Here is a 14,938-nt window from a genome sequence, read left to right on the forward strand (position 1 = left end):
GACAGTTCCCAGGTGATGTTGATGATGATGGTCTGGGGGTGGGGATCACACTTTTTTCATTAGCATTGGCAGTGGGATGATGAAACCAGAAGGCTCAGGGTGTCTAATGATGTTTAAGCCAAATATTAAAAAAAGGGTAAAAACTCATCAGGAAGAGAAAGGATGAACTAAAATTCTGAGAAAGGAAACAGAATATCTGAAGATAAGAAAATATGAAAGGGCATGGTACATTTTAACAGCTATAAGCCGTTGGCTGTGCCAGGAACTTTGGGTTCACGGAGAGAAGTGGAGGATGGGAGGAGTCATGCAAAGAAGGACCCTGAATGCCAACAACAAGTGGATCTTTAGACTTCATCCTGCTGATTACAAGACACAAGACTGTGAAAATATTTAAGAAGGAAATATTTGTGGATTAAAGATAGATAGAGAAATACAGTGAAGCTGGGTAAGTCTGAAGGTAGGGATACCACTTAGAAAGATATTTCAATAATCTGTTTAAAATACTGTCTAGATGGAAGAAAAGGAGCAGTGACATTAGAAGACTAATTATTATCTGAGAGTTTTTTAGGAAGCAGAAACAACAAAATTAATTTAATACATGCACAATATGTAGTATGTATGTGTGTATATACGTGTATGTGAATGTATGTGTGTGTATAAATAATTCCCCCAATGGATATGCCTCCAATAACTTGATTTCACTGTTATTTAAATTATTTTTTTTAAATGCTAAGAAATGTAATTACTGGACTCAGGGAATAAATTTGACAATAAATTATCTGAAAAGTTCAAGTAATGCTGAGAACCACACTAACCATAAATTTATTAATCTTAGATGTGATTAATAATTGTTCTCAACATAAAGTGATTGCAACCAAGTTTTTAAAGTACAATCAAGTACTCATTGCACTTAGGTTAATACAAGTAAAAGTGAAGTTGAATAATTAAAAGAAAAAACCAGATGGATGTTCTGGTCCTTTTTATAAACTTTATGTTCAACACAAACACAGTATCTGAGCCTTGAGAGACATACACACGCACACACACAAACACATTTATGGCTCTCAAAAATTTACATTTGTTCAATGTTCTCAGTTTTGTAAGTTTATATAAATTTTGTAGCTGTCTCTCTTGATAGATCTTACTCAATTATAGCACTACTGCTAATTCCAGAGGGTAGAAAACCTATCTCAGTGCATCGTAACATCACCAAGTCTTATTTTCTGGTAAAGTGATTTTTAAATTCATGATTTGTAATTGTTCTCAGGAAAGAAAACTGCAATTTTAAAACGTTATTATTTTATAATATAATGGATGATACTTTAATTTTTTATTGAAATATTAAGATAAATCAAATGCTCTTCCAAGGAATTATAGCTCATAATGGAATAGCTAATTTTATTCATGATACAAATTTTTAAAGTTTGTATTACATTTAACACGTTTGCAAGTAACATTTTAGACTCAAAATAATTTGGAAAGTACATGTCTTCCTTTTAATGCAAATGGTATAGTTTAAAAAAATGAAGGACATATTTTATGGGTATTAATGATGTATCACTAATATTTGCCATGTAGAACTATAATAAAAATGAACACAAATGAACAAAAAGAATTTACAAAGTCAAAATTTGTGCTTTACTACATTGCGTGGTTGACCTTTAAATAATTTATTTTTCAAATTTAACTCTTCATTTACATATACAATATGTATTTATTTTAGTAACCTTAAATAAGAAAAAAAAACATTATATAAACTTTAGTAGATTTAGGGCATACTACAAAGCTAACTTCTTGCAAGAATTTAATCAGGTTTAACTGATGATCTGACTGAAGGAGAAATAAGCTCTGTAAACAATCTAGTCAAATACAAACTATGCAACTGTGAATGCAATAGAATGTAAAGTTTAATTTCTTTATCAACCTAAAATTCTCCTGTATGTTCCCATTCTAAAACTTATATGTATTTATGTAAGATTTTTAAGTGTGAAAGAAAAGCCCATATTTGTTTAAAATTATCATAATGTCAGGGAAAATGAAACAGAAACAAGCTATGTAGTACTATAATACTAGAGAAAGGATCTTCTACCATTTTTATGATAACATTCATTTAGAGTAAAGGTCTGACACCATAATAATTATCAACTCTTCAAAAGTATCATAAGATCTATTAGGATTTATAATGAATTTTGAAAGATTTTAAATAAAGATTTAGTATACTTTTTTAAAGACCACTGTCAATCAAAAGTGACTATTTCAGATGTGTTTTGGTTTGGACATATAATTCATATTCAAATAATTCTTTAAAGTGTTTTCATTTATGCATAACTATATTAAAGGTTCAACAAGCAAGATGAACTACACTTGGTTTATATGTGATTCTCCAGGATATGTCATTACAAACCAATGGCATAATCAATCCTATTTGTAATTCATTCATTTGCATACCTGAGATATTGGTGGTGACATTGATGGCTGTGGCTGGACCAAAGCCTTTGACTGTGCTGGCTCTTATGAAAAACTGGTACGTGGTTCCAGGGTGGAGATGCATAAAGACATGGTGTGTACTGTTCCATAAATTTGATACAGTCTGGGGAGGTCCAGCCACTGGAACTGCAGGATCAAACGATCTTATACTGCTATAGCTGATCTGTTTTAAGAAATACATTTATTACATATCTGGTATCCGTCATAAGAAATTGTAAATAAACTCTTTATAAATAAGGTAGTATGCAAGGGCATCTATGTGGAGTCAATGGTAATTTTTTTCTTCTTTTCTTTCTCATGTTGATATTGTTATTTTTGTCATTCTGAAGTTCTATCTATATGTCAATCAATCATCTACCTCTACAGATACACCTGGAGTTATATCTGACCAAACCAATATACATCTATTTTCTTCCATCAAAAGAAAACCACAATAAATTATGCATATATAAAAAATCTTATAGCTATATACTTTAATGCATATGAAACACAGAAAGTGTTTCAACAAATTTTTATTATCATTAACATATTCTATACTTTGTTCAAGTTATATAACAAATTTCATGTAAATAGTATTCAAATACCCAAACACAGTTTCAAAATATAACATTGTACTAGTGATTCTCATTTCCATAATTCACTCTGTAGCCATTAGAAATTTAAGCATTTATGATCTAATCAACGCTATGTAGGAACAGAACTACACATTTGTGTAATTTAAATGATTCTTTCATTTCTTCTTTTTTAGTTTCTCATATTTGAAAAGATAATGATTTATATTCAAAGTTGAAATGAAGCTCTGGAAAAGTCAGCTTTATAATCTGTTTTGCTTTTCGAGTATTATTCCTTACTCTGAAACAACTGAAATTCAATGGCTTCTCCTAAATCACAGTATGATAGGAGTTTCTTAATTTTATAAAAAGGAAAATGAGGGTTTTTAACATGTGATTATTTATTACTATAACCATTGTAAGTCTGATAATGACTATCCTGCTTCCCTAAATCAACAAAACAGCAACAAAAAACATGCATTTTTTAAGAATTTGAAAATTCTAGATGCCATACAAAATATTTATTTTGATGCTTAATTTTGGAATCAAAGAATCTGTAAATTAAAACAAAGGAGAATAATGATTTTAATCCCCTAATCCTCATTTATGTCTTTTCCATATTTCCCTCTAACCTTTCCTTTCTTCTCCCTTTTATTCCTTCAATCCACATTTCAATTAAATTCCTTGTTCTCCCAGTACCTCATATTGAGTGATGATTCCATTTGGATCCAAAGGTTCTTTCCAGTTCAAGAAGATCTTATTTTCAAAGGATGTTCCTTGAAGAGATTTTACTGGTACGGGACCAGGCACTACAAAACACATGAATTTTTTGTTATGAAAATGCTTACATTAGAAACAGAAAAAGTAAATCAGATAAGCTAGATAAACAGGATTAAAAATAAATATAAAGAAAAATAAATAAAAATGTGTCCTTAAAAACAAAATAAACTATATGACTAGTTCTCTGATTTTACTTTGATATATGGGAATTTAAAGCAAGTCTATAAGGTTCTGATGCAGAAAATGTAGAAATGCAAAGTTATTTTTATTCAAAAGAATATTCTGTCACCTTAGAGAGATGCATAAATTATGTAGTCTAGTTTTCTCTGTTGTATACCTCTAATAACATGAGGATCTTATTTGTAATTTGTTTCAAGAACAGAGCTGTATTTCCCCGAAAGATTTTTTTGAAGATTATGCAAATCCCCCAAAGAGTCTCCATAAACAAAGTTGATAAAATAATAAATTACGATAATAATTAACACTCTTTGGTCTGGAAAGCCGAATCACATAGCAATGAATTGAAATGTCCATTAATAGCCAAACTTACTTTTACAGCTATACTTACTAAATGTTCTGTAATTTTAAAAAGGCAGTGTTGATTATTACCATATTTAAAGGGTTATTACAGATGGATAGATTCAAATGTCACTGCTTCAGCCTTTTAAAGGAAATTCACTTTTTCAAAGCTAAGAATCAAACTAGTTTATAATGTCAGACTTGTTTAGAACTCAGCGATCTGCACAACTACTTTGGAAGTGTCCTCAGCTATGACCATATTTGAAGAGCCTTTGCTTCAGTCCTTATTTGCAAACGTCATATAACTGGTCATACACAATGGCAACACGGAATGATGCACCAGCTTCTATTGACGAAATACCAGATAAAAAACTCTTTCGTTACTGTGTATTTTCCTTTTATATATTTTATTTAAATACTTAGCTGCTACTTATTCACATGAATATCCAACTTCTAGTTCTGATAATATTTTAAAATATATACTATCTATCCTACTTGGCTCAAAAATGTGTTTCTTTTTGAAAATATCAACTGAATATTGGGCAAGCATAGTTTTAAATTAATATTTTCCCTTAATCTAACGTTTCAGTGAACTTCACACATGACATTATCTAGAAATGTAGTTCCAAAGTATATAGCAATTTTGTGAGGATTGAAATAAATTAAAAATCACTGGATCAAGGGAAATACATTGCATTGTGGCTAGGAGCATCAAGAAATTCTGAATGATATTTCACGAGAGCAGGATTTATTTCCATCTACAAGGAGACTATGAATGATATTATGACCTCTGAGACAGGCAACATAATTTGATACATTGAAGAAAGAAACCCACAGTAAACAGAAAAGATGCCAGCACTAAACTTCAGAAGATATGTTCAAGCTATTGTCAGCTGAAGACTCAGAGAGAAGTTAATTGAAGGCACCCGCTCCCTCCCTGCTCCACAGTATCAGCAAGTCTGTGCAGCTGATCCAGACAGAGGGCCAGTGAGAGCCTCTCTGCACATCTGTGGCTACTGCTAAGGCTGCCATGGGCATTGGTTTGTCTTGCAAGAGTACCTGTTGTTTCCACTGTATGCAAATGACATATACTTATGATTATATTGAAGGAAAAGATATTTCTTCATCTTTACATATCTCTCACAGAAGGTGGCTAACGGTGGGGGGGAAGGGAGCAAAATATCCAATTAATGAGTAAATGTTGATTTGATGGCATTGTAATGATAATAACTGCCTATGTTTACCTAATACAATTTAGCCTACAAATACTATAAAATGGCATGGATTTATTTTATCGAACATCGTTCAATAATAGGGATGGTTTAAAATATTTGTATAATTCTACATTGAAAAAGGGGTAGAATTGGAAAGTACCTTCCCTAAAAGTTTTGTATTTCTATGCTCTTACACTTTTTCTGTTTTGACAATAGAATTCACTACAAGTACCTATAGGTTGCATTTGTAAGAGAAAAGTTTGTGGGAAAGTTGTGGACAAGAGAGTGTCATACTACTTGTCATGTACTTGGATGATCACAGTGGATGAGAGAAGGAATTACACTTAGATGAACTAAAAGACACACATAAACAGGAGAGGTGAGGTGGAAGCACAAGCAAATTAGATTCGATAACTTTCTACATTTGAAGGAAGATCATGTGTACAATTATAGACAGAAAATGTCTCTCTGTACCTATGATTTGTGTAAATACTATATGAAGTTACTAAAATCATTATCACGGCAGTCTACTGATTGCAGGGAATGTCACTTCACATTTCCAGATCAACAACTTTTAATGGAAACAGAATGCTGACTTTTGTTCCCCTGCCTGAGATTTATATGACAGCTATTTCAGCTACTTTCTTTGAAAGTCCTTTATAATGTAACTCTCAAAATGGAAAAGAGAGTGGAAATAAAATACGGGTGGGGCAACATTATATTGGAAAAGCATTATAGCCTTTAAAATGTAGTAAATGTACTTTTAAAAATAGCTTTGTAGTCTCAAAAAAATGTCCCCAAACCAGGCTTTTCTGCTGAGCTAACTTCATAATATTGATTTTTATGAATGCTGGAATAAAAAATGAAAACAAAACCTCATACAGAAAATTCTGTTCATGCATTAAAAAAATGTATGCGATAAATTAAATATAAATTCTACCTTAGGGTTCTGGTGGGAAATGGTTCTACCTTTGCTCTCATGATTTATGGATGTCCCCAGAATTCTTTTTATAAAATTATGTCCTTTTATTAGGTGGTTGATAATTTGTTCTATTTCTATGTATATAGGGCAGCAATAATTTAGTAACACTGACTTAATCAGATCATCATAATTCATCGATCTTTGCAAAAACAGACTATGATTTAGGTATTCTTTCCCTGTTCAGGAACATTAAGACACATCAAGTATTCTATGTAGAAAGTGAAGCTCACATGCTGATTTGAAGACGGAGTTACTTGCAAATACTTCATGGAAGAGTTTACATATCAATCATTAAATATTACATATAAAACAAAAAGAAAAAATTACACTTATAGTAGAAGGGATTAGTTTGTGACAATACTATGAAATAATATGAAACTTAATATCATTAAAATTGGTAAAAATTATTTAAGCAGAGATTAAAATAAAACTAGGATTGAAAATGATACTAAAATTAGAATTTAAAATTTTTTGAAAAATAGTTAATGTCATTGTATTTTTACAAAACTATTTTAGATCAAATAAACAGTACAGTCATGAGTTTGATCAATGTAGGGCATAATTTAAAATTCCAAAGCAACTCATTCCTTGATTATTAGTCTAGTCATATGTATACTGAAAAATACATTTAAAAATTTAATGCAATATGAAAAAGATTATATAAGCCCGGCTGCATTCTTTTGTTTGTGGGAAAGAAGGGCAAACTAACAAACCATATCCAAAAATACCATCAAAATGAATTGTATTACTACAGAGTGACTGGCTAAAGCAGCACAAAACTGTGTAACTGAGTCTACCATTACCAATTAGGACATGATTTTTTTTTTAAGGGTAGGCAATAAAACATGTGAATATACTTTAATAAGTGAAAACATGGGCTACAAAGTGCCTAGTGTGACACAGACCTTGTAACATTTATCCCATTTTGAAAGAAAAGATAGAGATTTTTTGGAGCTTTTTGATTCTGTATGTAGACTTCTCATTTTTATCATGTGCCTATGAAACAATTACCCCAATCATTCTTTCTTGCAGAAATATGCATTGAGTTGTGTGCGTGTGGCAGGGGTAAGATATAAGGATGTTTGTGTGTTTATTAATTAGGAAAGGGGGTGTTGTTTAAATGCTGCTGCTGCTTCAATTAGATGCCAGTTCAAACATGATAGCTAAAGTAATCATTTTGGTTACCTCAAACATGACAAAAGTACATTCATCATAAATAAGTCTTAGGTTTATTCTCAGAAATTTTAGGAACATGAGTAACTCCATGTATAGTTTCCGAACTATATTGTTTCCTTCAAATTTTGAGCTAAATGTGGTTAAAGGGCTCTCACTTCTCTTATTACAACAAAAACTTCAAGGCAAATGAAATGATGGTCATTTCCACTTTCAGAGTGGGAGAGTTTGAAATTATAAGTATTTGTAAAAACTATGGCATAATAACCTATTTTATGGCAAGCTAATAGTAGGTAGGCACCAAAAGACACACCTGATCTAAAATTCAGAACTTGAGGGAACTTGGGAATACGTGGTTATAAAATACGTCCTATTTTATGAAACTCAAATAAAAATGTAGCCCAGCTGGGCATGGTGGCTCATGCCTGTAATCCCAGCACTTTGGGAGGCCAAGGCGGGTGGATCACTTGAGGTCAGGAGTTTAAGACCAGCCTGGCCAAGATGGCGAAACCCCGTCTCTACTAAAAATACAAAAGTTAGCAGGGCATGGTGGCGGGTGCCTGTAATCCCAGCTACTTGGAAGGCTGAAGCAGGAGAATTGCTTGAACCTGGGAGGTGGAGGTTGCAGTGAGCTGAGTCGAGCCACTGCACTCCAGCCTGGATGACAGAGTAAGACTGTCTCAAAAAATAAATAAATAAATAAAAGAAAAAAAATGTAGCCCTACTGTCAAGCTACTTAAGGAGAAGTTTAGAAGGGGGTGGAACCTCAGAGATCACTTAATTTAAGCCCTTCATTTAAAAATGAGAATCGACTCCTAATTTAGCTTTGCCTCAGTTCACCATATGGCACACTTTTTTTTCTACACACCTTAATTCATAAAAGGAAATTGTGAAAGGAAATATCTTACATCCAAAGAGTGACTTATTGTTATTACATTATCATTTGCAGACATTTTTATATGCTTTTGCTAAATTAGGAAATATATTCTCATTCAAATTATAATATACTATAGTGCTATAACAGGTATGTTTACATTAAAATACTAATATAAATATCTGTTCATATTTATTAAGAAGTAACACACAGAAATTAGACAAAGTACAGTTTAGTTACTTGGATGGCAACAAGATATATAAAGAACAGTTTGCTAATGTCTAATAAAGGCCATTATAATAGACTTACAGATATGGACTGTTGCTTTCTTTTATATTTAGACTCACATAAAACCATCTAAAATGAATAGAAAGAGTAAACAGTATGAACAGTGTTGTTTTCTTTTTTTCTTTGAGACGGAGTTTTGCTCTTGTTGCCCAGGCTGGAGTGCAACGGTGCGATCTCAGCTCTCTGTAACCTCTGCCCCCGGGTTCAAGTGATTCTCCTGCCTTGACCTGCTGAGTAGCTGGGATTGGCAGGTACCCGCCGCCACACCCAGGTAATTTGTTTGTATTTTTAAATGTTGGCCAGGCTGGTCTTGAACTCTTGACCTCAGGTGATCCACCTGCCTCGGCCTCCCAGAGTGCTGGGATTACAGGCATGAGCCACTACACCCAGCCCAACAGTGTTGTTTTCAAATGTGAGAAAAATAAAAACAGCTATTATTGGTTTATAAAATACAAAAACCCTAAGTTTTTTATCAAGTGCATTTTACCAATAGGCAATTGATATAGTGCCATGGATAGTAAAAATTATTTTTGAATATTTGATTTAAAAAACCCCTTCATTTACGTTTTTAGTGTAGTTGCCATTTCTGTATAAGAAGAGAGGACAACAGAAGCACATTTCATTTAGTATTTGGATGCTTGTCTGAAGAATATTAGGTTTTGTAGAAGGCAATTTTTTTCCAAAGTTAACCTCATTAATAACATTTAGATGATTTCAGAATCCAATTCAGTATTGGACAATCTTAAGAAAATCGTAAAGCAATCACATTTTTCTTGTTAGAGAATTCCCCCCTTTTAAACAGCAATGTATGAGCATACCATCTTCATCAGTTTGAATAATTGTCTCTTCACTCTCCTTCCTTCCCTCTGGATTGGTTAGGATCATCTTGAGGCTGACATTTGTATAAGGTGGCAGATGGTTCACAACATGCTGAGGGGCTTTGGGGTCCATGTCCAAACAGTCTGCCTTGCTCTCGTTGTGACCACGGAAGTAATGGTAGCAGATAGTGACATTAAAAGTGTGGCAACGCGTAATGTTGTAACCCAAGGATTCCCAGTCCACAGCTATCCGTCTTGCCTGTATTTCAGCAATCTTTAATGTCTTTGGGGTTCGCATAGGTTCTGAAAAATAAATCAGAGTTGTAGACAGCTGTCAGTTATATCATGAATAATCTTGGAAAAATAAAACACCAAGTATACTATAGCATATGCAAATCTAGAAAATGTGGAAGTCATGTTTTATTTTCATTTGCTTTATTTATTCATAATCCTATTCTTGAAGGTTTCAATCAGGGACTAAGATTAAACAACAGGAAAAGAAAAGAAATATAAAATGTCAACAACCCACAGTACTCAGGAACTTGGCAGAAAAATAAAAACCTGAAAATGTAGCCACCATGCATTTATAGTTGTTGCTGTTGTTACTGCCCAATTCTCTGCCTTTCTTTTGTCTTTATTGAGCAAGTGAATTAGCTAATATATCAAAATGGATAAGAGTCAACATATTCTACTCTGTGATTTATCATGTCACTAAGCTATGCTGTATACTAATTATTCTAATAGTAACAATAATATACTACCATTTACAAGAAATGACACAGATATTAATTAACATTAATTATGTCCATAATGATGTTGTTCATCAAAGCAAAAAACAATGGAGAAAAATTACAAGAACATATGTAGATATTCACACTGTCTTCTTTCCTTGTTGATCTCTTTCTGTCTTTTTCTAGAAAACATTCAGGTCTAACAATCCATTCACTGTCACCCAAACCAAACTGGGAGATGAATTTTCCATTCAACTGGAAAATACTGGCAGAACTAAACACTCCAAAGACTAGAATCCATCCTTCACTGCTTCCCAAGTGTATTCTTTCCTCATTCAAGACTAACCTGAATCATCTAACTTAATCAACATAATTACTCTATGAAACTCATGGCCATGGCAACATCTACACTGTAAAGAAACTAATATACAACAAAAACTTTAATTCATTGATTTGATAAAAAGAAAAAAGTCAAGGCATTTCCGATGCCTCTCTTAACTCATTAAAGATAGTCAAATTCTTGCTAAATGGAAATCAGTAGGGAAAATAATACAAAAAGTCTGACTTGGGGGCTTTCATAAATTTTTGTTTTTGAGATTGAAATCACAGTTCTGTAAAAACAATCAGCATGCTAAACAGATGGCAAGCCCAAACTGGGATTCTAGTTCAATATATTTAATGTGCAATCTGAAATGAACTCTGGTGGCCATTTAATTTAAAATCTTAGATTACAAAAATCTACATATATGCAAATTAATCTTCCATAGAATCTAACGCTTGGGTTTTAAATGTTATTTGCCAGTGTTATGACTATTCACAGTATCCAGCCTCCCGACTTTACCACTTTCATTTCAGACGTTACCTGAAGTCCACAGGCTGGAAGAAAGACGCTGCTTTCTAATTATTTTAAAAATCGTTTTATATGTTTAGCTCTATGCTAAGATTTTCCCCACCAGACACAAGAGTAAAGTGACGATACTTTCAATTTAGTCTAGTTAGACTGAAAACACAGGCTTTGCTATGACTGCCCACCAGCTAACCAGGCAATGAGAACTAGGATCACCCTAAAAATTCCCAGATAAACTGTGATTTTGCTGCCTCCTAGGTAGCAACTAGATACTATTTCATAGCCATGGCAAGATTCAGCCATATCTTGTTCTAAAATTATACAGAATGAGAAAGTAAGGTTTCCCATGAAAATACCTAAAGTATATGAACAAACAATGCCTATACAGCAATGAGAGAAACACCACAAATATTTAACCCGCTAATTCTTTTTTATTTTTTTTAGGTCTAGCACTTATACACTTGTTTTAACACACCCCTCATTTTAAATCTGACATTTTCCCCTTGTATAAATTTCTCTATTTCTAAGTCATCACTCTCTCGCGCCAGTTCTTTTTATTTTGTCTATTTAGTCTGCACTTACTCTGCATTTTAATACCATTTTGAAAGCATACCTAGACATCTTACATACTGTAAAGAAGACAGAGTAGCTCTACATCCTCAATTCTTACATATCTAAGAGTGGGCAAATGATTTATTTTTTATCTGTTACGCAGAAAATGGATAGGATTTACTTTAAGTGAGAATTTTATTTTGGTGTCTTTAAATGCTGCTTACTTTGGCACTCATTGTATTAAAAATTCATTTAAAATCGGGATAGAGTAGCTTTATTAGCCCTACACAATGTATATAAAGAACAATCATAATTTCAGTGACCAATACTTTATTAACTGATATGGAAAAACAAAGAGTTGTGGAAAGAAATAGCTTTCTAAGAATTGACCAAGTCAATGTTATTTGAAATTGACATTTTTTCCCACAGTTTCAATGTATGCTTTAAAGGCCCTGATGTTGATAAAATAGTGACTTAGACATAATTTTGCACTCACTTTAGGATAGTACTCAGAAACATATAAACAAGCAAAGTAAACACACATACACACACACACAGAGACTAAAAATCAAAACTTGATTGTTTTGAGCTGCGTGGAATTAATAACTCAGAGGGAGTTACTGTATAACTCTATTTTTTTCTTAATTGGCATGCACCTTAATTTTTTTCAGTTTTTATTGAGGTGGGAACTTCTCAGGGTTGTGTGTATAGATACACACATATACATATACACATATGCAGTACATACATGTACATCTATATGTGTGTATATACACATACATGTGAAAGGTGCTATAGCATACAAACTTCTCTGAATACTATTCACTGAGACATGGGCTGATAACTATATGCACATGCATTTTTATATTAGAATATTTATAAACAGCAGTGATTTGAGATGGTTCTACTACTATAAAATCCATTCAAAGAAATTTTTCTCAAAGAATCCAACAATAAAGTTGCCTAAATTATTGAAATTAATCCATTATTTCTCATACCTAACCAACAACTAACTGCATTGTATTTCTGAGGTATAACTACATCAATAAAAATTTAACATTTAAAATCAAAATAATTACTTGAATTGCCATAGAATAACTGAAAGCAAAAAGATATTGTTTGGAAACCATTGATATTTACGAGCTGGCCATAAGATCTACTATAAGTATTAAATAACTTCAAGATATGACCTACAGGGTCAGTCACTCATAGAGGTATGATAGTAAATCGTAGTTATAACAAATAAAAAACCATAATGGTGGTGAAACAATGGAGAGCACATTCATGAATTCATTATCTGTCAATCGTTTTGGAATATGCTATATGTTCTTGCTCCTCCTCAATTTTTTGACTTTCTTTTTTTCAAATCTTTATTGGGTATTCCATATATTGTAATTTTATATAACATTTCTATTTTTTTTTTTGCGTTTCTAGTAAAAAGAAAGAATTGGAAAATGCTGTAGTCAAAAATTTTATCAGAAACTTGGAAGGAAACAAAGTAATGCTGGGCGTGGTGGCTCACCCCCGTCCGTAATCCTAGCAGTTTGGGAGGCCAAGGTGGGCAGATGGCCTGAGCTCAGGAGTTCGAGACCAGCCTGAGCAACATGGTGAAACCCCATCTCTACTAAAAATACAAAAAATTAGCCAGGTGTAGTGGTGGATGCCTGTAGTCCTGGTTACTTGCGAGGCTGGGGCAGAAGAATCACTTGAACCCTGGAGGCAGAGTTTGCAGTGAGCCAAGATCGCACCACTGCACTCCAGCCTGGGTGACAGAGCAAGAGACTCTCTCTCAAAAAAAAAAAAAAAAAGAAAAAAGAAAAAAGAAACACAGCAATCTAGTGATCTTCATGCAATGAGTGGTTATATTTAAATGTTTAGATCAAGTCATCCATCTATAATGAAACATAAAGAAATTTTATTTTCTTTATGGATAAGTACAGTGTACTATCCTAAGTATTCTAGAAGGTACTAAGGTGAATAAAGCATAATATTAGACCTCAAGGAGCTTCCATTTGTTTATTAAAGATGATAAGCTAAGAAAAAAGATAAACAATATATTTATAAGTGGCATATAAGTACAATAAAATGCTATAGGAATTCAAGAGGGAGAAATAACTTCCACCTTTCAAATGGAGTAGACATTTGTGTTAGGTCCTAATGGATAGAAGCAAGATCTTTAGACCTCATTTAGCTAAATAATACAAAAAATGGAAGAAACGAGATGAATAAAAACGTAGAACACAGTTGGAGAAAATTTGTAATCCCACTTGGTTGCTGTACAAGTATCATATAGGAGATAATGCAGGAAAGGTTGGTTGGGAAAAGATGGGGCAAACTTTAGATGTCATGGTAAGAGGCTGAACTTACCTAACAGGCCATGAGAAGTCACTGAGGGTTTCTGAGCAGGAAGTTAACATAGTAAAATAACATTAATAAGATTAATTTGGAGGCTGTGTCAATTGTGGAGACATTGAATGTAGAGAAATCAAAAGAATGTGACGTGTTAGCAGAGAGATTGGGGCTAAGTAAGGAGGCGGACAGCAGGAACACGCAGGATAGGGGCTACTGATGTGGAAGGACAACTGAAAAACTTGGTGGTTACTTGGATTTGAGTTATGTGAATGGATACAATATAGCTAATGTGTTCATACCAAACGACAAAGAAAATTAAGGTGCTCTTAAATGAACAGAGAATGTTCAAGAAGAGACAGATTGGGGGGTAAAATGATCCAATAATTTCTTACTGCTTATTTATTGCTTTCTGTTGGCCAAAAAGTATACTAGAAACTAAAGAGGTAAAGATTAATTTGACAATGTCCCTAGCTGGGAAGCAAGGCATACAAGCAATATTTGAACTGATTTCTGTGTTTTGGATAATTGGAGAGCATTAAGAAGAGACAGAGGTCTAAGTGGAGGCATCAGTCTACCTAAGTCAGGAGTTGGGGTACTCCCATCCTTTCAGAGACAAGAGAAAGAACAAGAGAGAAGGTAATAGATCAGGATAGGGCGAGAGAAAAGAGAGATGAAAAAGGAGAGGGCAAAGGAGAAATGGAGAGAAGAGGATGCTGTGAGAGAGAGGGAGAAAGAGGGATACAGAACAGAAACAGAGATGAGCCATGTGT

The 14,938-nt window shown here is 33.2% G+C and overlaps 1 protein-coding gene across 9 annotated transcripts in view; it reads right to left on the reverse strand.

Annotated features, from left to right (window-relative positions):
* The window catches only part of PTPRK (protein tyrosine phosphatase receptor type K), a 557,269-nt gene that overhangs the window by 115,724 nt on the left and 426,607 nt on the right, over positions 1 to 14,938 (reverse strand). For all 9 annotated transcript variants that reach the window (XM_032158857.2, XM_032158849.2, XM_032158831.2 and 6 more), the window contains exons 8-10: positions 9,687 to 9,989; positions 3,738 to 3,847; positions 2,449 to 2,650 (exon numbers count right to left, since the gene is read on the reverse strand). In XM_032158857.2, the coding sequence (XP_032014748.1) occupies positions 2,449 to 2,650; positions 3,738 to 3,847; positions 9,687 to 9,989 (615 nt within the window). The remainder of the gene's footprint in view (positions 1 to 2,448; positions 2,651 to 3,737; positions 3,848 to 9,686; positions 9,990 to 14,938) is intronic.

Source organism: Hylobates moloch, unplaced genomic scaffold, assembly GCF_009828535.3.
Source record: "Hylobates moloch isolate HMO894 unplaced genomic scaffold, HMol_V3 SCAFFOLD_2, whole genome shotgun sequence".
NCBI classification, from domain to species: Eukaryota; Metazoa; Chordata; class Mammalia; order Primates; family Hylobatidae; genus Hylobates; species Hylobates moloch.